The sequence below is a fragment of the Podarcis bocagei genome (genome assembly GCF_964188305.1).
Source record: "Podarcis bocagei genome assembly, chromosome: 6".
In the NCBI taxonomy this organism is placed as follows: Eukaryota; Metazoa; Chordata; class Lepidosauria; order Squamata; family Lacertidae; genus Podarcis; species Podarcis bocagei.
The window spans coordinates 95307879-95332004 of record NC_138130.1 but is presented as its reverse complement, the minus strand read 5'-3'; the positions used below and the strand labels follow the sequence as shown (position 1 = coordinate 95332004).

The 24126-nt window shown below is 44.8% G+C and overlaps 4 protein-coding genes across 5 annotated transcripts in view; 1 reads left to right on the top strand and 3 right to left on the bottom strand.

Moving 5' to 3' along the window:
- The window catches only part of DLG2 (discs large MAGUK scaffold protein 2), a 907935-nt gene extending 903832 nt beyond the window's left edge, over positions 1-4103 (bottom strand). The window contains exon 1 of the mRNA XM_081196960.1: positions 3901-4103. The gene's annotated coding sequence lies outside the window, so the exon portion shown is untranslated. The remainder of the gene's footprint in view (positions 1-3900) is intronic.
- Positions 4104-4257: 154 nt separating this feature from the next.
- Positions 4258-11754, top strand: LOC308588800 (transmembrane protein 126A-like). Of its 2 annotated transcripts, none has more exons than XM_081197479.1 (5): positions 4258-4406; positions 6319-6444; positions 9196-9389; positions 10621-10735; positions 11540-11754. In XM_081197479.1, the coding sequence occupies exons 2-5, from the start codon at positions 6335-6337 to the stop codon at positions 11748-11750; spliced, it is 630 nt and encodes a 209-aa protein (XP_081053605.1). In that variant the 5' UTR covers positions 4258-4406; positions 6319-6334; the 3' UTR covers positions 11751-11754. The 2 variants fall into 2 exon arrangements, with proteins under 2 accessions (XP_081053605.1, XP_081053606.1); XM_081197480.1 differs by lacking the exon at positions 4258-4406 and adding an exon at positions 4793-4824.
- A 5576-nt stretch (positions 11755-17330) lies between these two features.
- Positions 17331-21880, bottom strand: CREBZF (CREB/ATF bZIP transcription factor). Its single transcript, XM_081199391.1, has 3 exons — positions 20707-21880; positions 19964-20042; positions 17331-18604 (listed from the first exon to the last, which is right to left on the bottom strand). Exons 1-2 carry the CDS (start codon positions 21636-21638, stop codon positions 19994-19996), a joined length of 981 nt encoding a protein of 326 aa, XP_081055517.1. The 5' UTR covers positions 21639-21880; the 3' UTR covers positions 17331-18604; positions 19964-19993.
- Positions 21881-22860: 980 nt separating this feature from the next.
- Positions 22861-24023, bottom strand: CCDC89 (coiled-coil domain containing 89). The gene has a single exon (XM_081197437.1). The coding sequence runs from the start codon at positions 24019-24021 to the stop codon at positions 22930-22932; it is 1092 nt and encodes a 363-aa protein (XP_081053563.1). The 5' UTR covers positions 24022-24023; the 3' UTR covers positions 22861-22929.
- Positions 24024-24126: the final 103 nt, after the last annotated feature.

Sequence of the window (24126 nt, the reverse complement as noted above, 5' to 3'; positions counted from 1 at the left end):
GAGGAACAAAGGAGGAGAAAAGTGTGAATTTAGAATACAGTTTTAGAGGCATCTGCTAAATGGGGTAGTGGTAAAGAGCATCCATCAAATATGGATTCTGAGGGAGTAGTGCTCAAGAAAGATCTTTAAAGTTAGTGGGACAGGGGCAAATCCTAGTGTACAGTGCAGCAATGGAAAGATTAGAGTAATAAACTAAGTGCAGACATTTAAAGTAGCTTTCTTTTTAACCACTTGCCTGGTAAGTGACCAGGAATTCCATGCAGGTGAGTTAGCTGGCTGCTAGAAGAGGGACTGACTGCTCATCCCTCTACCACCAGCCCATTTCCACCCCAACCCCCTGCCTAAGAGACTAACAGCTCATAACATATTTCCATGATGGCTGTGAAGGAGGGGACACAGGCAGTACTACAAGCTAGTAAAACATTTTTAAGGCCAGTAACATTTGGGGGGTTTGTTTACAAGGCTGACTTTAGGAAGCAAAGCAAAATAAATTAAGGTTTGGGGAAGGCTGTTTAGAAGAAGTGGACAGCATGGTTTCAAGTGAAATTCTGTGCAAGCGGAGAGGAGGTGACTGATGGGGTGTGACAAGAGTGGAGTCAATGTCCATATGAAAGCTTAACTTGAGAAGGAAAACATAAAGGAGATAAGAATTGAGAACACTGTCCATTAAAACAGCAGGGAAGTAATCAGGGTTTGGAAGCAGAAAATGTTAAGAGGGAAATATAAAGAAGGTAGAATCAGAGCTAGCAGAAGAGGGTGAATGAGAGTGACTGGGACAAGTTACTAGTTGATGGCATTCAGAAAATTAGGATTCAGAGTTGTGGAGAACAGGCTAGAGATGCATTTGAAGAAGAGTGTGCAAGGAGCTGAGTCACTGAAGGACCAAAGACCAGGAAGCAAGCTCAACAGAGTGCTACTTGTGAAACAGTGTATTATAGGAAGTTAACTGTAGCAACAGAACAGAGTCACACAATGAAGTTGGGTTGCAGCTGTGGCTGTAAAATAGCAGCAAATGCGCAGGCAGGTGGGTCAGTGTTTATCTATGAGAACACCTAGGCAGATATTAAACCATTGGGGATTTCAGCATAGGAGCAGGGTTGAGGAACTGGACCAGCATTAAGAAAGTAGTTAGATAATTGTGTGAAAAAGCACAAGGGTGTAGTAAAGATGCATTATGTATTTGATGTGGAACAGCTGTGTAGAGAATTGTGTGGTGAAGGAATACAAAAATAGGATCAGAAGGGTACACTGCATTCAGGCAGAGAGGGCGATGCTGGATTTGATGACTACATGGAGACCTGGGTCCTTAGGTGAGAAGTAGAATCATCAGATATGCAAGCTTGAGGGGGACTGTCACCGTTGTAGAAACATGGAAGGTTTGAGAATGTGGGAAAGGGGATCGGTGGCCAAGGAGACTGAATGCAGGAGCAGAGGGCTACATGAAGCAGTACTCTGTGTTTCCACGGAGCGAAGGGACATGAAAGGATTAGATAAGTGGGTCATGTACAAGGATCTGAAGGGATATTGGATAAACAGAGTATAAAGGCAAGATGTGCCCAATGGTGTGAGGTTGCAAAAAATAAAAGGTTATGTAGGAAATATGGCAGCTGTGTCAGTGTAACTACAAGCGTTGTGGGAAGAAGCTGAGTGGTTGTGAAGGACAACATGAAACAGTATCAAATGTACACCAGTGGCCAAAGTGGGTTTCAGGGAAATATATATATTTTTAAGGGTCAGAAACGCAGGTGAGGGACGGAGATAGGTGTTGCATGAAGTGATAGTTAACTGCATGCATACAAAGGGAATTTAAACTGATACAGTATAAAGGTCTTCAGATGCCAGACCCCTGAATGTTGCCATCTGCCTCTTCCCTTCAGCTGCAAAAGCAGAGTGGGGAGAGAGTGGCTGCTGTTAGCAGCAAGGTATGAGCCAGCAAGGTGGACTGAGAAAAGAGCTAGTGACAGGGCAGAAAACCCATAAGAAGATGGGATGGGACCAGTGCAACGTTCGAAACTCCCACTGTTCTACGCGCATTTTGCAACAGGGAATTTCATAAATGCGAGCAGTTTCTGAACTCTGGGCGCAGTACTGCACCTAAGATTTCAGATTAAAACTGACACTGCTGGAAGAAAATGAGGACTTTTTCCTGCCTCCTCACTTTCAGTCACTCTCTGAAGACTGGAGAAGGGACCCTCACAAGAATATTAGAGGACCAGGCAGGGGAAGTATGGCTTTGTTTTTGTTTTCTTGCAGTCTTCAGATGAGGACTAGACGATGTGAAAAATGAATATAAGATTTTAGCTGCAGTTCATTCATTTTCAGCTTTGTATTTTTATATAAAAAGGGTGTCTACACACTCTGTTGCGGCACCCATAACCTGGGTTTAAGGTGTTTAAGATGTCATTTAGCTTTCATATCTCTGTTTCTAACACTGGGCCAGTGGCTAGGCAAGATTCACCATGCGTGGGGTGGTTCTAGGAGATAAATGATGTGAGCAGGGTCAGTAACTGCTGCTGGGGCTGGTGATCACTTTACAAAGCAGACTAGTTAGTGTACTAACGGTTGCAGAGAGTGGAGCAAGCAGAAAACAGAGGCAGGGCCTGATGCAAGTTTTTTGGGGGTGGGGGAAGAGACCAATGTGAAGTGGCCAGAAACTGAGAAGAAGGGAAGACAATTCCACAGGGGCAATTAGTTAACCTTTGACTCTAGACTTAATAGCCTCAACCAACCATATTTACATAGTGGTATGTACTACTTACAAGTTGTATTAGTTAAGCCAGCCCTGCTGTGTTTGCTCCCCTCCCCTTGTTCACTAAGGGGAAGGGGCTGGACATATCCCGAAGTCCTCTCCTGACAGCACCAGCGAGAAAGACCCCAATGAGGCAGAGAAAATTTGTGGGCAAGGGAATAAATAAATAAAAAGGGAGATAATTTTGTTGTAAGGTGGGCTAATGGGGTGGGGGCAACCAGAGGATGTTTCATGATTGTGGGAAGTATTGGGTTGCTTTTTTAACGCAGGTGCTTGGGATAGGAGTGGCGGGAAAAGGGCGAGGGAAGCTTGTGATGGGGGGGGGGAGAGAGCTGGGGTGGTCCCACAAGCAAGGAGCACCCTCTTGCCTGACAGGAGCAAGCATGGGGCTGCTGGAATGTGGGAAGCCCCACCTCCTCCACACACACACCCCAATTCACAGAAATCTATGTCCAGCAAGGGCTGCCCTGTGTGACCAAGACACCCACTTGCAATCATAGAATTTGTAGAGTTGGAAAGGGACCCCAAGGGTCATCCAGTCCAACCCCGTGCCACACAGGAATCTCAACACACCGTCCTCCATCCAACCATCCCAGGCCCTGCTTAGCTTTGCAAATGAGAGCCATACGGGGCAACCTGAGAGTCATTGTCCCCCATACTGCATATATATAGGGGGGACGACGACACTCTGGTTGCCCAGTATATGTGTGTGTGTGTGTGTGTGTTCGGACTCCAGAGCCTCATGTGAAGGGTCGTGATGGGGGTAATCTCCATATACATATTCACACGCACATGCACTCCTGTCTGGCATGGGGTGCCCTGAGTGACCCCATAAGAGCCACAATGGGGATCCTGAGTAAAAAAAAACCCTACATGTTGCTGGACTCCAGGGACTCGTGGGGTGGCTTGTGGGTCAACACACGCATGCACACATACACCCCTGTTTGTGGCCCCCCATCCTCCCCACACACCCCTCATAAGAGTCAGCGAGGAACCTGTGTGCCCTCCCCCACCCCCGTCGTCGTCGCGGCTCCCGCCTCCCATCAGCCCTCGCGGCGGGCGGCCAACCCCCTCAGGTAACTGGCGCGAGCTACCTGGCCGGGCGGCCACAGGTTCCCACCCGGACCCCGCCGAGGCCGCCTTCGCCCCACCTGCTGCCCCTCCTCGCCGCCGCCTTCGCCTGGGTCGCCTTATGGCCGCGCGGGCTGCTGCGCCCCCATCGAGGGCTCCTCTGTGAGGGAGGCGGCCTGCTCGCTGCTCCTCTTCCGCCGCGGCCGCCGCCTCAGCCGCGTTTCCATGGAGCGGCCGTTACCGCGCCCGCCGCCGCCGCCGCTCCTCCTCCATCTCCCGCCCTCCCTCCGTCCCTTAGCAACGCGGGCGGGGAGCCCCTCCCTGACCAGCGTGAGGAACGACGGGCCGCTCGGCCAATCCGGAGGCAGGCCCCTCCCCCGGCTCCGCGAGCAGGCAAGGGGCCAATCGGAGCCCAGCCGAGGGTCGTTGGGGGACGTCACGTGATCGTCCAAGATGGCGGCCCCCAGGGGAAGGGCGTGCGCCTGGCCAGTGCTGTAGCCGAGTCGCCTTTTTTTTTTTTACCAGAGGCGGACGCCGCGGCAGCGGAATAAGTTTTTTAACGGCTTGCAGAGCTCTAGGGCTCGAGGTGAGTTTTTCCCGGCGGGTATGTTTGCATGGGGGAAGCGGCGCTCAAGGTCACGATGGACGTCAAATGTGGGGAGACTATGGAGTATGGTGGGTTTGAGGTTACGGGGTGGGGGTAGGGGCAGGGGCGAAACTAGGCTCTGTTTCACCCGAGTCAATAACCCAGCTTGCCACACACACGCACACCATGCATTTGCGTACAAACACGCACAGGCTGGGAGCCTCAGTGGCGCCCCACTGGAGGCTTTCCCCGGGGCAACGTCACCCGCCCCCGGTAGCTGCGGCTCTCGGTGTGGCCTCCCTGGTGAGACTGTTTCCCTTTATTTAAAATTAGAGTCTTATTCCCGTGGAGCTTATGTCCCTGCAGGCGTGTATAGAATTGCAATCATTTATGGGTGCGGCTTTCCCGCTGCTTTGTGGTAAGTGAAAATTAGTATATTGTGAGCATAGTATGTTATTATTTATTATTTTTAAAGTAGTGTTGTTAGCATCTGTCAGGCTTGGAAGACAATGGAAGGGTGCGCCTTCAGGGGTGAAGTCAAAAGGTTGGAGAGTTACAGCGCCTGTTGTGGCTGAAGAGATTGATAAGGGGGAGACATGATGCATTACTGCAGCAGCACAACTGGACACCTTAATCAGCCCCAGGGGCAACAAAACATGTCTCTCCCATATCGGTCTCTACAGCCACAGCAGGTGCTGCAACCTTCCAACAGCTTGACTACACCCCCAAAGGCTCATCCCTGAGACAGATGGATGACAGCAACAAATATGTATAGCAGTTAACAGCAGTGACTGTTAATGAAATACGAAGAAAATATCCAAATGTAACTGAGGGCAGGAGGGTTGATTACGTCTCTTAGAAGAAATGTGAATTTAGGATTTTTTCTTAGCAGCACAATGACACAATGCATGAGCATGTAAAGGGAAGGAATAAAGAAGTATGAAGACTGGCTCAATTCTTAACTGTTCCCATTGCCTGGAAAATGTGGCTCTCAGGGTGTAAATAGTGTTAGAAACTGGGATGGAAAATTTTGGAGTTACTCGCTTGTCCAGGCAACAACATATTTATGTGCATGCAGGTGATATGATTGTAGTGACCCGGAAGGAGGTGGAAGGTGTAGTGGGGTTATGTGCACTACATTGTCATGCTCAGTGACTTGGAACATAACCCCAGTGCGAATCAGGGATTGCCTGTATAGCTGGAAGCAACAGGATACAATTGAGGACTTCATACATGCCCTCTAGCAACTCTATTGTGTGGGTCAGATTTAACCCTGAACTGTGTGCCAGATTACTTACTGTATCCCATCAAACTAAACTGGAACAACCTTACTAACCAAGCCAATGTCAAATATGTTAGATCAATGGACTTCTCCCATTTTTAATCTGATATAAGGAGTGGGGACATGCATATGCATACACAGACTAAGGGATTTTATGCTTGGTGTCTTTGGGGAGTTTTTGTGTGTTAAGCAGCGGTGGCAGCTTGCTCCATGCGCAATAAATGGACCATCCACTTCCCACCAGCTGTAAAGCGGGCTGAGTGGGAGGAGGCAGACAGGCTAGACGCCCAGCGGTGGACCCCACCCCTATGGTTACAGTATTTTTTTCTATATTTAATTGCTACATTCCATTTATAAGACGACCCATGGTTTTACACTTTAAAAAATTGGGGGGGGGGCTCGTCTTATACACGGGAAAATACGGTATTCCGTTTCTTGGACTATACAGTGCAGTAGAATCCAAGAGTTGACATAATGTGGGCATCTGCTGGGTTCTCGGCTGTAAATTTCACAAACTATTATGCCTGGGTCATTAAATATGTTTTTCTTTCAATCATATTGCTGGTGTGTCTGATGTATATACATACATACTCATTTTTTTAATCAGCACCATTTCGTTTTCTTTCCCAGTGCTCCAGGAACTAAGATGGCAGGAGAATTGATCGAACCTACTTCAGAAAAAAAAGTTCATATTGCAAGTAGAGACATATCTGAAATCCTGAAAGAAAGGTTTGAGCGGCTTTCAGCAGCAGATCAGTGAGTGGTCTTCGCAAATTTAAAAATATTTTAAACTGGGGTTGTTTTTTTCTGTTCCCATTTTCAAAGCATTGAAGAATTTACCTTGTTGTACATGGTGCAAGTAGTTTGTGAAGAATGGAGCCCACGTGATACCATACAAAATACCACATGGAAGCCTATGCCAAGTCTCTGGTTTCCTCTATTCACAAAAATAGGGAATGCTATTTTACCTGACTAGCAGGATTAGCAAGATAAACATTAAAGACAATGTTGGATGTTGAAACCAATGTGACTTGAAATGACACTTTCAGTGTTTTATTTAACTTTTAATTGCATCCTTCAACTTAAAAGATAGGTCCCAGGACTTCAGAAAATGTATTTAGTATTGTCAGTTGAAATACCGTATTTTTCGCACCATTGGACGCACTTTTTTCCTCCTAAAAAGGAAGGGAAAATGTCTGTGCGTCTTATGGAGCGAATGTGTGGTCCCTGGAGCCAAATCGCTGTTGCCCTGCGCTGCTGGGGTGCTCTTTGGTGGGGTGGGGGAGGAGCCACGGTGCTCTGCCGGCAGCCTCCGTTTTCCCCTGAAGCCCCGACAAGGTTTGCAAGCAGAGGGAAGGCTGTGCGTCTTTGCCCTGCGCTCCTGGGGTGCTCTTTGGGGGTGGGGGAGGAGCCACGCTGCTCTGCCTATAGCTTTTGCATTCCCCCTGAAGCTCCGACAAGGTTTGCAAGCAGAGGGAAGGCTGTGTGATCCTGGGGTGGAGGGGGGAGGAGCTACACTGCTCTGCCTACAGCCTTTGCTTTCCCTTGAAGCCCCGACAAGGTTTGCAAGCAGAGGGAAGGCTGTGCGTCTTTTCCCTGCGCTCCTGGGGTGCTCTTGGGGGGGGGGAGCCACACTGCTCTGCCTATAGCTTTTGCATTCCCCGTGAAGCTCCGACAAGGTTTGCAAGCAGAGGGAAGGCTGTGTGATCCTGGGGTGGAGGGGGGGGTGGGGAGCAGCAAATTGCTTTCTCTCAGTGCCTCCTAATTCAACTGCAAAGGATTGCCTAACCGGATTCTGAGCTCCATTTGAAGTTTAAAAATATTAAGTTTGGGGATTTCTTCAGGTAGCAGTTTTGCAGAAATAGTCATAAATACATGCAAAGCATTTCCACAATTCAGTATTAGTGAGCTCAGCTAAAACCGAGCAGGCATCTGGCTCAGTAACAGTTTAAACTAAACAACTATAACCAAAATAAAAAAAAATCCTTCCAGTAGCACCTTAAAGACCAACTAAGTTAGTTCTTGGTATGAGCTTTCGTGTGCATACACACTTCTTCAGATACACTGCTCTGTATCTGAAGAAGTGTGCATGCACACGAAAGCTCATACCAAGAACTAACTTAGTTGGTCTTTAAGGTGCTACTGGAAGGAATTTTTTTATTTTGATTATGGCAGACCAACGCGGCTACCTATCTGTAACTGCAACTATAACCAGACATCCTGTGTGTTTGTGTGTGGACCATGTTTCTAGCAGCTAATCTTTATTGCTGAAAAGAGGCACTGATATTCCACTCCAAATCTATAATTCATTATACAAATTCTTACAAGTACAGTCCACCTATACCAAACCAAAAACATTGTGTTCTCTTGTTATTGAATGGAAGCTATTTATCTGCCCTCTTTTCCTCCTCTGTTCTTTGCTCAGTCACTCCATTTTGAATCTTCCTTTCAAAACAACCATGCCTGTTTTGAGAAAACTTCAGAGATTTAGGAACTGGAGCACAATCATTTGATCTCTTTGCTGTTCCTCCATACTCCAAGCACTTCTCATTTGCACAGCCCTGGTTTCTCTCCCTGACTATTAATATTCTTGATTAATAACAGTAAAATGCTCAAATTTTAATTTTTGTGACTGCTGCCAATACTGACTTCCAAGTGATGATGAAAACAGCTACATTATAATGGAATGTCTGTCCTTTTTCCATTCTCTTCATTATATATTGTGGCTCGCTTTAAAGCAGCAAAGTGGACAGGAGCCACCCACTTTGCTGTTTTAAATAGTTTAGTACAACATTTGAGTTGGATTTTTTCTTCTTCTTATTTTCCTGCTCTAAAAACTTGGTGCGTCTTTTGGTCAGGTGCGTCCTATGGAGCGAAAAATACGGTAACTGAAGACCACACGTTGCTTTTTATATATGACCCCATCATGTATAAAACATAAAATCCTCTATTTAGAAATGTAAAAACATTTGTAAAACATTTCTTCAAGAGAACAGCAAAATCTTCAAACCAGTTTTAAGGATCTGCTAGGGTTCTTGCCAGTGACTATGGTTGTCCTTAGAAGCTGAAGTGATGTATTTACTATGGTCCCTCCTGCTGCTCCTTCTATAGCTGCTCATATGCTTGCATCCTCTATCGGAGCCTCAGAGTATTGGACAACTGTTCACTCTAAGCGTAGATCTGGGAATCCGATGGACACTTGGAATAGTTCTCCAATTAACAAGAGGGCTTATAGCTCAATAGGTAGAATTGCAATCCTAAGTATTTTGTTGCAGCTGTGAAAATCACTGTCCCTTTTTAATACTGCAAGTGGTTGTATCTGTCAGCTCTAATAGGACACAGCAACATACTGGTAGCACTGGGGGATATACCCAAAGAATACAGTATTTGGTTTCACAAATGTGCTTCTTTGCACAGCACACAAGGATACAACTCTCCTAATGCACCATGTTTGTACATGCACAACTATTAACAATTGTTGAAATGTTTTTTCCTTTTCTTCCACAGGAGTTTTTTTCAAAGTGGATCCATGTTCCTTGCCTTAAATGGAAGTCTCTGCGGCTTAGTAGCAAATAGCTTGTTTAGACGTGTCCTGAATATAACCCAAGCTCGTATTGTATCTGCTCTGCCCATGGCTGTTTTACCGTTCATTACAACTGTGGTCACTTATGAGTGTTTGATTAATCGGCCTTTAATGGAAGGTAGGTTATCTGCATTCAAAGCGAACTGTAACCTTTGAAATGTCTGTGCTGGGAAGGATGTATTAGCCACACTGGGACAAGGTTACCTACTCACAAGACAAGAGGCTATTTGCAGTACTCCCCAGATATGTAGGGCTATGGAAACTTGTTCCTTTAGCTCTTTGTATTACTCTCTTCTTGAGAAAATAAAATGAGCTTAAGGTGCAGGTGAGGTGGGGGGTGCCCCACCCACTGATGGTATGCAAGACCTCACAGCTGGAAGAGTACCAGTTCTTTAAAACAGTAATAATACAGTGTGGTGTTTCAGCGCCTTACCTGTAATTTGGTGTTACTGTTTCTATACTTTTCCAAAGCATCCCAAAAGAAACTCAGTATATAGATGTAGGTAATTGTTTTTGGCATCCAACATGGAGAGCCTTCTTGCATTCAAAAAGATTATCTTAGTCCCCTTTGAGTGTAATGCTGTTAAAATTACTTCCAAATACTCAACCTTCCATCTTGCCCAGTTAGCAAGGGATGATTCTGGATCATGTCACTGTACATATTTTGGTGGAGAGTAGTCTATAGTGCTAGAACGCCCAATGCATTGACTTCTCTTTTCAAGGCACACCTTGGTCCCTCTTGTGGCATATATTTAGGGAATCTCAGGAATATTTTGCAGCAATACTTTTATGACAGGTGCTATTGAAATCTGAGCAGCTTATCAGCCTAACAAAGTCTAATCAAAATTAGGAAAGCAGATTTTAAGATGCAGTGATGTAAGCCTGCAATAGGGATGCTGTCACTACATCACTTACCGTATTTTTCGCTCTATAACACGCACCAGACCATAACACGCACGTAGTTTTTAGAGGAGGAAAACAAGGAAAAAAATTCTAAACGAAATAGTGGATATATGATTTTTGTGGTTCATGCTGTGGCCACAGACATGTGATCTGACAGTGAGTTTGGAGTAGCCCAATGCAAAAATCCTGAGGATCCATGTGGATCCATGCTTTGTAACCACAGAGGAGGGAAGGAAGGGGAACCATGGATCCTCTGCTCACGACTGCAGCAGATCCCCCCCCCCCGCAGGCATTCACTCCATAACACGCACAGACATTTCCCCTTACTTTCTAGGAGGAAAAGTGAGTGTTATGGTGCAAAAAATACGGTAATTCTCATGTTATTTGTCTGCGAATTTAAGTCAGACTTAGGGCTTTCCAGCTTATCTGTCTATTTCGTTCTCCAGGTGATCTAAATTGTGCAACTTGCGCTTGGATCAGAGGTGGTGTAATTGGAGGAGTAATAGGTTGGTTCTACCCCATTTTCCTAGCTCTACCTTTGAATGCCGCTCTTGCAACAAGGTACGATTTTAATCTTCTATGTAAACTCAGCTTTTACATGTGCAGTTTTGGAAAATCCATTGCACTGGTGGCAAGGGATGGAGGGGGGTGCTACCAGTGTTGGGACCATGAGCTGTTCACCCTTACATGGGAAGTCCCTAAAATGGAATTTCAGTTTAAAATGCACACATTGTTTTTCCACTCCTAAATTCAGTTTTCTAGGATTACCTAAACTGATTTCCAAGTATAGCTTCCCCTCCATCACTCTCTTCAGACATCCATTGTCTGGGTTAATCTGCTTGAATCACAAGCACTTGCTATTGCTCTTTCATTCCTGAACACCACCCGAAAGGGAAATTTGAATAATGGACCAACAACTGGTTGTAAAATAAATAGGTGTAACAAAGTCTGCATCATTAGCTTGTGCCTAATGAAGTGTTTTCTGGCAACAATATAGAGCCATTAGTCTGTAGAAGACCTTTCTGCACCTTTTCTGGCATCATGTAAATTGGTACCCTTTCACATGTTGTGGCTGCATTTAATTAACACACGTTTTGTCCATATATAGAATTTGCTCAGTTTTTGCTTCACTTTTAGTATAATTATGAGGTAGTACACAGAAAGAGATGCAGTGTCTAGTATACAATTTGGTAAGAGTGGGCTAGCACCTATTTTGAAAGCCTAATCTTAAGACAACTGACAAAGAGACTAAAGAGAGCTTGTAAACTACTGCTCCATCAGATAACTTTCTTAATAAAGGCTGAATTTAACAGTAGCCTAGTGTTTGCAATTGTCAAGCCAATTCTTATTTCCACCCCACCCCAGGTATTTAACAACTCCCATGCCAGGCCAAGAAAACATGCTGCGCTACTGGATGATGGTTTGCAAACCCGTTTACAAAAAGATGAAATTTGCTGCAATCCTTCAAATTGCATTTGGAGCATACCTGACCTCAAAAAGTCATGAAATATACATTAAAATGCTGCAGTTGCCCCAGCCTGGAGAAGACCCTGAAGAAATAAAAGATAAAATTTGAATTTCTGCAATCATTACTTATTTGGTTTTTCTTTATGTAAATCATCCTGCTAGTGTTTTTGTTTTTTAAAGTAGCTCTTAGCATATTGAGCAAGCCTTGGGACCTAATGGTGAAGGGCCAGTACTTTTCCCTCCCTCTTTCTTTCTTTTTGGTATGGGGGATAGGTGGAAAGTGATGAAGGAGACCAGTATACTAAGAAGAAACCTTTGTGGTGACGCTGGACAGAGGTTTCCCTCTTGCTCACAGAAATGTGGAGTTGGAAGGGACCATGAGGATCATCTAGTCCAATCTCCTGCAATGCAAGGGAATCCTACCGTACGTAATACCATGGATGTGAGCAGCTGGTGTGTCTTGCTTTTTTAAGAAAGAGTAGCTTCCATTAACGGGTGGGAGAACATTGCATCAAGGCTACCTTCCAGGAAGGTTTTCCAAGGAGTGGCTGACAAAGCAGCAGCCTGCAGAGCATTGAAAAGCTCTGGGGTTTCATTTTTGAGATTGTAAGTTGTTTTAAATACTGTATCGTGTTTTATTGTTGTAACCAGCTTGGGCGGCGCTTAAGTAAATAAAGAAGAACAACATTCCCTAGAGCTCTTCAATGCCCTGCAGGTTGCTTACCTGATCATATTCCTCTGGAAGGGAAGAAGAGATCTTGATTGTGCATCATTTAACACCTAGTGTACAATAAGCTCCTGCTCACCTCCCTGTTGTACTGTCTTAAGGAATAGCAGATCTGGACAATTTCCATCATGGATGCCACCAGAATAAAAGGAAAACTGCTTGGCCTGTGGCAAGTGGTATTTATGACCTCCTACTTGCAGTGGCCCATGTTTGTTCTTGCTGCCAGTTAAATGTTTTAATCTATGTTGCTAAAATATTTTTTATTCAAGACAGTTCTCAACATAATAAAATGTGTAAGGTAAATATTTCTATTTCTACATTTTTCTCGATTCTCATCACAGCATGGGTTATGTGAATTAAATATCATTTTCTAGAACACAGAACACACCAATCTGAACACATTACTCAAGACAGGACCACCCCTCTGTTTAAACAAACACATTTTCCATTCTTATAGACCATGCTACTACAAAATTGCTATATATTATATTCAAATGGTTTATAATCAACTTTGAGAATGTGCTCCAGAGAGACAGAGAATGTGTATATGTATGGCAGCAGCATCTAAGCTATAAAATGACGTGTCAGTCGTCACCCTGGTTCCAGATGACTTGCAAACTCGTCTTAATATGCTGGTAACTCTGGCTGGGCAGGGATTTTTCCCTGCTCAAGTAATCCAAGAATCCAGCCCCCCAAACAAGTGGGAATTAAACTTTGCATGATCAGATATAAGAATTTGAACTTTACACCCTTGCGTAAACCACCTCGGGTTGAAGAAGCAAACCTGAACATTCCTTCTCATAATTTATGTCTAAATGGACAAATGTTCAGTAGTGTAAAGGTGTTTGCTTTTGTTTTTTAACTGACATGGAGTAAGTCCCCCAACAAACCTTTTAGCAATTTTGGGAACAAGACAGATACATCCTATCTACTGTTTTTTCAAATTGGATACTAAAAACCAGATAAACCTTACCTAACATTTTGCAAGTAAATGTTTTGATGCAGTCCAAAAATGTCAAACAAAAGATTTCTGTTTTGGGTTAAATGGTAGCAGATGGAAACAGTATTCATTTTGTTGGATGCCAATGTGAGACATGGCTCTCCACAATTACTTTGATGCCATCTGTCCAGGAAGTTATAGGGTGCAGAATAATGATTTCCCCCCACGATACTACTAAGCTGTTTAAAAGAAAAAATAAACAAGAAAGGTTAATTTGCGGTATTAAGATGCACACACATTTACATCACATTTTCTAAGTGAGATACTAAAAAAAGGCCTTATTTTCCCAACGGTGGTATAGTGCAGGCCAAAAAAGAATGACAATGTTCAAAAGCTGGTGTATTTGAAGTCTTATTTCCTATCAGCTTCCACCTGATACTAAGACAAGTCAACCACTGGTAATACAGTGGTACCTCTGGTTACGAACTTAATTCATTCCGGAGGTCCATTCTTAAGCTGAAACCGTTCTTATCCTGAGGCGCGCATTCGCCAATGGGGCCTCCTGCTCTGTTCACATCCTGGGGCAAAGTTCGCAACCAGGAGCAGCTACTTTCGGGTTAGCAGAGCTCGTAACCATAGGTACCACTTTACTAGATAAAGTTTGAGCTACACTGGTACCTCTGATTGCACACAGAACGGCAAAACCCAAAAAAATACAGGTTTGCCGCGTGCGTAACCAAAGGGTACACAACCTGTACAATGGTACCTTCGGTTACGAACAGGATCGGTTCCAGAGGCCCGGCTGTATCCCAAAAATTTCATAACCGAGGACCGCGTCTGTGCACGTGTGAGCAGCAAACCCACTTCCAGGTCTGCTGCGTTTGCAACCCGAAGTTTACGTTACCCAAAGGTAACATAACCCGAGGGTCCACTGTATTTCCTTCTTGGAAAATCAGCTTTGCATGCAGGAATTCCTAGCTTCACTTTTCAGCATCTCAATGAAGGAATGTGAACAATCCAGGTCTGAAACCCTGTCTGGCAATGTTGACAATCCTTAGCTAGATGGACCAAAGGCCTCAGTCAGTGTAAGTCACTTTCCTGTGTCCCATAAACTGATTCAGCACAACATTAGGCTGAATTGTAATTTATCATTTAAGCAATACCTAGTTGTTTAAGTGCTTAATTCATTCAACATTCCAAACAAGGTGACGACATTTTCTGACTCAGGTGCATGTAACATCTGTGCAACTCACTAGGTCACAACTATCTGGCCAGAAGGCTCTAACTGAAGGCACCACTAGTGGTGAAATTGTTACTTTTTATAGTAAGGGTCATGCCAGATAATCATTTTAACACTTCCCCTCATGACAAGGGGAATTATTAAGATTTCAATACTTTCCTTCAGCAGTCTTAAAAATTTAGTTATACAGTATCCAAGAACATATTTAAAAACACTCTTAAACTCAAGACCCAATTACTGCTGTTTTGCTTTAAGCTGGACGTAGAATGGCAACTATGTTTCCAGAGTCATTCTCATACACACACACACACACACACACACACACACACACACACACACATATATATATATATATATATATATATATATATATATATATATATATATATATATATATATATATATAAATCCAGTTAGAAAACCAAGGGGTCTATGAAATACCCTGCAAAGTCTGCCCAGCCACGTACATTGGACAAACAAACAGACGAATAAATGCACGTATCGCAGAACACAAGAATGCCGTCAAAAAAGAAGAAAAAACTTCCTCTCTTTACCAACACATGAAAGAAACAGGACACGAAATTAATTTTGCAGATTCCAAATTGCTCTTTAACATGGAACATCACCACAAGAGAATAATCATGGAAGCCATCGAGATAGAGAAACACCCTCACAACATGAACAAGCGTGACGACACGTCCCGCCTGCCAGACATCTGGAAATTAGCCCTCCCCACAAAAACCGACACCAGAACCAGAGGCACACAGAACGCCATCTCCAATCAACCACACCAGACCCAAACCCAGACCCTCTCCACAGATAAATTACAGACACCATCCAGTAGCCAAACCATAGTGGCACCTCCGGATGCTGCACCCCCCTGCAATCCCTACACAGATCTGACTGGCACAGGGCACAAAACCACAGCTCGCCCCTATACACGAAGCCAAGCCAGAGCACAACTAAGTGCAGTACAGCCATCTTCTCAGAAAAACTCTACACAAGCTCAAGAGGTCAAGACACGAAAGCTTTAGCAACTAATCCACACCTAATGACCCTCCTAAGTGGTACTCAGAATATCACTCAAGAAATCACTCAAGATATCCCTCAAGTAATCAATGAACAAAAGAAGAAAAGGCACAATAACCTGGGAACTTCCTCTCTGCCCAGAACGTTGGAGGCTATACACCACACCCCCTCAACAGTATTTATAGGAACTCAAACACTGAGATCCTGCTCTGTTCTAGTAACAAGAAGCCGAAAGCACCAGCCTGAAGATGACGAGTGAGACCTCGTCGAAACGTCGCCTAGACACCCCAACTCTTACACGGGAAGATACCCGAAGACACCAAAACCTGCATTCCTGTACCCGTGAAAATCTACGAAAGCATATATATATATATATATATATATATATATATATATATATATATATATATATATATATATATAATCTCACAGATAAAGATATATAAATACATTCTATAATGGTAATGAATAGGAGGATGCTCCATTGCTGTCTGGAAAGTTACCCGTATTTTTCGCTCTATAACACGCACCCGACCATAACACGCACATAGTTTTTAGAGGAGGAAAATCCGTAGGCATGCCACCCGTAGGCATACCCTCCATAACACGCACAGACATTTCCCCTTACTTTCTAGGAGGAAAAAAGTGAGTGTTATGGTGCAAAAAATACGGTAATTCGTAGATAGGAGCCACTGATATCTAGGAGGGAGATGGCTGGAGCAAAGTCTGTTCAGGCCCTCACCAGTCTACATTAAAGAACATACTCTAAACAGAAAACTTAAGGACGTTTTACTTATGCCACCAATAGCTCCTTGGAGAAAAGGTGGATGAGTAGATGAGCCTATTGAACTTTATGGCAGAGCACCAATTGGGCCTTACACTAGTCTTGTTGCAAACAAAATTATTTTATCACCGACTTGCTCTCAATAATTTATTCTTGGAAAAAGAGGACAGCCAGAAAAAGCTGGTTAACCAGCTCCCAGTGCAATCGTAACATGTTCCCAGCACAGCAATGCATAATTTTTTAACAGCCAACATTAACGTAAAAATAGCCTTAAGTGCTGAATAGCAAACAGTAAGCAATCTAAAGCAGCTTACTTTTTCCTGTTCAAACGTTACTAATGCTTTCCTAATCTATTATTGTTCGCACACACATAATGGTAAAACAGGTGGTTTTGACTGTATTTTACTATACATTATTATACTTATTTGTTTATGAAAGTACATAACACCCTACTGTGAAACATCAGGGTCGTCACAACATTAAAATATTTTAAAGCAATCATGAAAGTGTCTGGCTACTCAAGGGATATTTTAAAGAACTGTGTAGGTTTGCTGACATAAGTATTTTAAAGACTCTTGGAAAGCACAAAGTGAGGATGCTTTTTGGACACGATTATCTTATATGTGCAGAGCTAAATGTAATATGACCTCTTAATGACCTGAGCAAGAGGATGTGAATAAAATACATGGTAAGTGATTTTCTACATTACTGCAAACTCTGGTTAATAACCCTACATCAGCAACTCTTAACATAGCCAGTGTATCACTGGTCATATATAGAAAATGCTCTGAACAGCAGCATTAATCCAACCCCAACTACAGCAAGAAATGAGCTGCATAAACCACAACGCTGCTTTGATATCACACCAACTATTTTCCAACTATGTCACACCAGTCAACATTTAAAAAGCCATTCAATGAAATTAAAAATTTATAACATAAGATTAAAAAAATCCTTTGAGCCTGTAACTGGAAGATCAACACATTTTTTTTATTAGGACACTGTGTTCTCATAGGTATGACACAACTAGTTACACAGAAACATTCACACATATTTCAAGTACTATTATTCAAGGCTTCAATTTCAAAAAAATATTCAACAATACTCAACCGATTAGCAAGAAAAAAAGGTTTGCAATTTTATTTGGCTTCAACATGCTTCAATAGGCACTAAAATCCCTGCAGTCATATTTTTGAGATTTTTGCTAAGCAAGTGTGTCATTTGCCTTGTTGAAAAACAAGCAGCCACTCCCTTTGTATACAGATGCAACAGCTTATTCTTCAAGGGGCAATGACACACAAGGTAGATCAACTACCCAGAATGTTTTTTATCTAACAAAGTATTTCAATAATACAAAATTAAAAGAGAGAATGTCTGCTTTCACAGAAATACCACATTAACAAAAATGTCTATTGTGAAAAGCAATTGTAAAAATGCATCAACTTCAGAAACTATGCAGCACAGTGACAGCCAATTGTGGCCTTTCAACTGGAAAGGTACTAGCAACAAAAAGGAGGGGATGTTGACCCTAGCTTTTGAAAAACAGCAGCACTAGGTCATAAGGAGCATTAATGGGACTGTATATAATGTACTGCTTCCATTATAAACACAGAATGCTGAATAAGAGTATAATTTAAAATTGATTAGTATACAATTTCAGGTGTTATGCTCCCATGCCATCTAGCATGGGTTATGAATAGCTAGAGGACTTTCCAAGATTGCACTCATTTACAGCAACTGGTATATGGGGACTAACCCAAGATATGTACCAGTATATAGATTTGTCCTGTGTTGGGCTGCAATTTCCCCCAGAAAAGGGATGCCAGCCACTCTGTATAGTTCAGAGATAGGCAGGTAAGAAATACACCTGCACTACAAATATAACCCAAAACATGAACAGCCATATAAATGAATTTATAGTTCAGGCGAGGCTCATGGTCTCTGCTATGCTGAAAGGATGTACTTCAAATAATTTAGACAATTGACTGAGAATAAGGAGGAAATTGATGTAGGAGAACAAGTGCTTTTTCACACCGTTACTTTTCACATTAGTATTATACTCATTTTCTTGATAGACTGTATTATTCAAAACATTCACATAATTTTGCAGTGTTGTTTTAAAGTAAAATGCTGCAAAAGCCCTGTTACCTTTCCCCCTTTTTAATCATACTACCTTTTAAAATAAAGCAGGAAGTGTGCCAGCAGCTGGTCCCGTCTCTTCTGCCCCATGACAGCTGTATCCACTTCAGCATAAAGAAAAACAAGGATGCTAAATACACATATACTTTATTAAACAGTGAGGTTTCACAAAGAATCGTATCTCCTTGTACTCAAATTAACTCCCGATTCTGATAACTGATTATGAGTTTAACAGGAAGTATTCCACACAAATACCAAGAGAACAAAAATAATATGGAGACGCCTCCTTTAGGAGGCATACCTTTTCCAAATTTAACATTCTTTGTGGAACCCCACTTTACATTTTCACACCCCTTATTTCCCCAATTTACAGAAATTAAAGTATTAACCATTTTAATACAACAGAAAAAGTTGAAGGTGTTTGACAACAAAAACTTTTCCTCAACCCTAGACACGGACAGTTGCAGGAACATTATGAAGATGAACATTTGTTCACCTATTTTTTCTCTCCTTAGGAACACATCAGATTGATATGCCAATTTCATTTTGCTACAACAATTTAAGAGACCTGTATGTGCCTTAATCATGAAAACTAATTCCACTGGGCTGTGATAGAAGACTTAATTTTTTGGAATAGATAAGTGTTTAGTAATATTCATGCAGTGCAGTCTTCAAACTGTATGTAACAGTGCAAAGGGTCAGTATGGTTGAGCACTCCTGCTTGCAAAATTATTGTTCTCATTTACATTCTTAATTAGTAAGCTAGAAAGTACCCAACTATGTCAGGATCTTGGTACTTTTATTTGGACATGTCCTACCCCTAGCCAACATGGGAAGATAATAGTGAGGAGTTTGGGAGTTTAAGCATAGATGCAATAGTAAGCAGCAGCCTTTCTCAACCTTGAGTTCCCAGATGTTGGACTATCACTCCCATCATCCCTATCTGCTGCCCCTGCTGGCTATGGATGATGGGAGTTGCAGTCCAACAACAAGTGGGAACCCAAGGTTGGGAAAGGCTGAGTTAGAGCCTTATTTCACTGGTGAAATGCAACATCAGAGATGAATATATGGGGCTTATTTGTACCTTAAAAAGTTCATCTTCACCATCTTAATTAGTAGACTGGTTTTCATCCCCCTTTCTCCACAATCAAATGTATGGCCAAACATACATTTAAGCAGCACCTGTTTTTGAAAACTTCACCTACTCTGTAAAAACTCTGCATAAAATAACATCTGTCCTGATAAAGCCTTTCCAAAAATAATGAATGACTGGAAAAGGCAATGCAGCTTGACTAACCATTAAATTGCAAGTTGCTCAATCAGGATCAACTGATTCTACAAAATGTCTCCAGGGCTTCTGAACTCTTCTAAAGACTGGTCCAGACCAAGTAATAAGAAACCCCAGAGTAAGCATCAATGCAAAGTTGTCTGATACCACATTATGGGAATATAGGGATCCTTACCAGGTTGCGAGGTGGAAAGCGACTGTTCTTTTAACCCCTACACAACGGAGCCTGGCAGGGCAACCACCTAAAAGAGAAACTGTCAGAGAAGTTTAATAGTAATGTATAACAGATGCGATATAATTTCACATGCATGTTTTAAACTACCTGCTGCACTGTATTACTATTCTGCTCTTAAGTCTGTCCAGTGAGGAGGTCAACGTTTACAATTCCCAGAAATGCAGGCTAGATTTTTATCTGCCAGACAGAGCATTATTTTTACTGGCAACCAACACCAGGTGCCGCCATTTCAGGCAATCATTTTTTGTCTTTTTTTTTTTTTACCAAAACCACCTGGCAGTCTCGAACTGTGCCATCTGCGTGCCATTGTGAGAGATGTCCTGACCATTGTGTGCCTTAAAAACGGGTCCTCTGTTTACAACACGGCCAAACAGGCACCCCGGCATCGATCCGTCCTGTTCACACGCACGCGAAGGTCTGCGGTTTTTTTTTAACTCTCTGCTACGGAAGGGAAGGAAGGAACATGCCAGTTTTCTGACTATACCCCCCGTTTGTGCGCTGCGCATTTATGTCTGCTTGCTGCGGCTTGCTTTCCTCCCTCTCTCTTCCGCTCTGTCCTCTGACTGCCTCCTCCACTATAAAGCACACACCCCCTGGGCGATCGCGGGCAGGCACCCCGAGACAAAAAAATGTTATGTTCTGCGTAGTTAGGAGCGAAGAAGAAGCGGAATACTTGACCCTACATTTTGGAGGCGAGGGCAGAGTAGGAGTAGGAGTCGGCGGTGGAGGGAGGCGAGGCGGCCGCCGCCCCCAAAGCAGAGCCCACCGCCGCCCGCCGGGCGCAAGCCGAGCAGAACTCCACCGAAACCTGGTCGCGATCCACGTGCAGGCAGATGCCGCCGGCGCTGGGGGAAGCCGCCCTCTTGCGCTCGCCTCCCTCGGGCACCACCGGCAGGGCGTAGTCGTGGTCGCCGCTGGCCTCGTAGGCCGGCCTGGCCTCCAGCACGGCCGCCGCCCCGTCATCGACCAGGCCGCTGCTGCTGATGCGGAGCCCCACTCTGCCGTCGCCGGCCAAGCGGCTGAGGAGCCTCCCCAGGGCGCTCTGGTTGGCCAGCACGGCGCGCAGGTAGCTGGTCTCCCTCTCCAGGTCGCGCAGGCGGCGGCACAGGCCGCGGTTGCGGTCGCGGAGGCCGCGGTTCTCGGCCGCCAGGCCTTGCAGGCGGCTCTCCAGGCCCATCACGTACTGCTTCTTCCGCTGGCGGTTCAGGCGAGCCGCGGCCGCGGCCTTCAGGCGGCTGCTCCCCGCTGGCCGCGCGGGGCGACGGCCCTGCGGCTGCGGCCTCTGCTGCTGCTGCTTCGGTTGCTGCTGCTCCTCCTCCTCAGTCTCCGCGCAGGCCCGCTCCGGACTCGCCAACCAGCCCGGCCGGTTCTCGGTCGCCACCACCGCCGCCTCCAGCCAGTCGTCCAACTCCAGCTCCAGGCCCGCCGGGAAGAGCAGCTCGGCGCCACCCGCCTCCTCGAGGGAAGAAGAATCGTCGCTGTCCTCCCGGCGCGGCGGCGCGGCTTCGTCGCCCGCCTCGGCCCGGCTGCCGCTCCTGGCGGGAGGAGGAGGCCCTTTGCTCGGGGATGGGCAGGCCGACGAACTGGCCAACAGCTGGGCCAGGCTGTGGCGCATAATGGCGGCGGCGGGCAGGCCCCAGCTACCGCCGCAACCGCCGCCGCCTCAGTCCCAGCCCTCCCCGCCGCCTGGGCTGCTGCGTCTCCGCCTCAGCGAGAAAGCGCGGCTGTTTCTTCCCCCGCTCGCCTTCCGCGCCTCCGAGGGAAGATGAGGAAGCTAGCCCGCCTCGCGACTCCGCCGGGCCGTTAATGGCGGAGAAGGCGGGCCCGGGCGGTTGGCGCCTGCGCACTGGCTCGAAGGCGCTCCCTCGAGGGGCAGAAAATGGCGGAGGCGGCACCTACCTCCTCGCCCTCCCGTTTACCTCAGAGCGGGAGCTTTAAAGGCGAGGGGATTCTGCACAGGGCTGGGTCTTGTAAATGATGGGCCTTGTTTATGCTCGCTTGTATTTAGCCATTATTATTATTATTTTATTTTATATCTCGCGGTATAGGGCGGTGTATAAAGTCAATTAATAATAATAATAATAATAATAATAATAATAATAATAATAATAATAATAATTTATTTTATTTTGTATCTCTCCTTGCCCCCCCACGGAACTCAGTTTTTTTCATTTATTTATTGCATTTCTACATGCAACATTTCCTTTCAAGGAGCTGTAGGTGGGTGCAGATACCCTTTCACATTTCTCCCATGGAAAAAAAAGAGACATCCTATTCTTATATAACTGCTACTACTACTATTTATAGGGCTGTCAAACGTCCAGAATTTTCCAGGCATTGCCGGAAAACAGTGTCCAGATTGGGGGGGGGGGATAATAACCACTGAATGTCAGGTACAATCCAGATGTATGGCAACCCATATCGGAAGTCTAGATTTTGGCGAATTTCCTTAAAAATATCTGAAAAACTTCGTTTTCTTTTTTAGATTTTGCAGAAAAGAAAAGAAACCTCAACTACAACTTTGGCAAAAAAAAAAAAAAACCTCAACAACAACAAAAAAGCTCAATTACCGATTTATATTTATATACCTGTTGCTTGTAATCATTTGCTTCTTAGTCCTTACCAGTTCCATCCAGTAGTAAGCCCAATTGATGCCACTGCAATTATTACCGTATTTCTATTAATTATTATATTTATTAGTCGCTTTTTGCCATGGCGACTGGAAAAAAATACATCCAAAAAATACATATCTCAATCTCAGCAACCTAAGAATGGTCGCCTTCCTACTCTAAACAAAATTATCTTAAAACTGGTATCTAAAATAGGGGGGGAAATGATCTGGTAAAAGATTATTTTATTTTCTCAAAGGCTGTAGGTCTGTTAGGAGCAAAGCTGACAGCAAAGGCTTACGCTATGAAATGTCGGAGTTTGGTATTTAATTCTTTCTCTTTCGTAAGCAACTCTGTGCTGTGCTTCTTGTACGCTTCAAAATGCATCCGGAGCTCAGTGTAGGCTTGCTGGGTGCCATCCAGCCGCCTCCGCAGGTCTCGCACCCGGAGGTTGCAGTCCACTGCTACAGCCTCCGTCTCAAAGCGCAGCTCCGCCGCCTGCTTGGCTTTCTCCATCTCTTCCGCCTTCTTCTCCAGCTCCGCAATCTCCCTTTGCTTGTCCTGCAGCACCTTGCCTCTGTCCATCGCCAAGCTTAGCAGCTCCTCCTTCTCCTTGGTCAGCTTCTCCACCTTGGCTTGCAAGGTGCAGTCCACCTCTCTTAGCTTCTTTTCCGCTTGCTGCAGTTCCTCCGTAACGTGGCTGTGTTTCTCCTCCAGGATACCCAGCCGGCTTCTCAGCGACTTGATTTCCTCAGCCTTAGATTTGGCTTCCTGCTGGTGGACTTCCAAAAGTTCCTTCTCTCGCTCTTGGGCTCGGCGGCTGTCCTGTTCGTAACGTTCCTTTAAGGACTTCGTTTCATCCAAGAGTTTCTTAAGCTCAGAAGTGAGCTGGGCCACCTCGGCCTCTTTCTCTTCTAAAGCCTGGCAGAAGAGGTTCTGGTTCTCCACACGCAATCGGTGGTTCTCTTCCCTCAGCTGCAGGTTCTGCCTCTTGTGCTCGTCCTTGAAGTGGATCATGTCCTCGTGGTTGGCAGCCAGATCCATGAAGCGCTCTTCCAGCTGCTGCACGCGCCGCGTCTGGTTCTCCAGCTGCATAGCATCCGCCATCCTCTGTTCCTCCAGGTCCATGTTGATCTCCTCCAGAGCCTTGCAGCGCAAGAGCTGCTCGTCCGCTCGCTTCTTGAGGATGCAGATCAGCTGGGACTGCTCATGGAGCCGTGAGCGGAGCATGGCCTTCTCCCCCTTCTCCCCATCGGAGAGACCTTGGAGTTTCTCCAAGGTCTCAAAGGGGTCACCCATGCTCCAGTCTACATCATCATCTTCTTCTTCTTCTACCTCCTTTGGTACCTTGGGAAAGGCCATTCCTGGACTCTTCCCATCCCGAGGCATGTTGAGGAACTGCTGCCTCTTCTCAATGCCGCAGAGTTGTGCAGCGCTTCCCCCTCAAGTAGCATTCAAAACTTCTGTTGCTGGCCCAAAAGGCAGTTGGTCCAA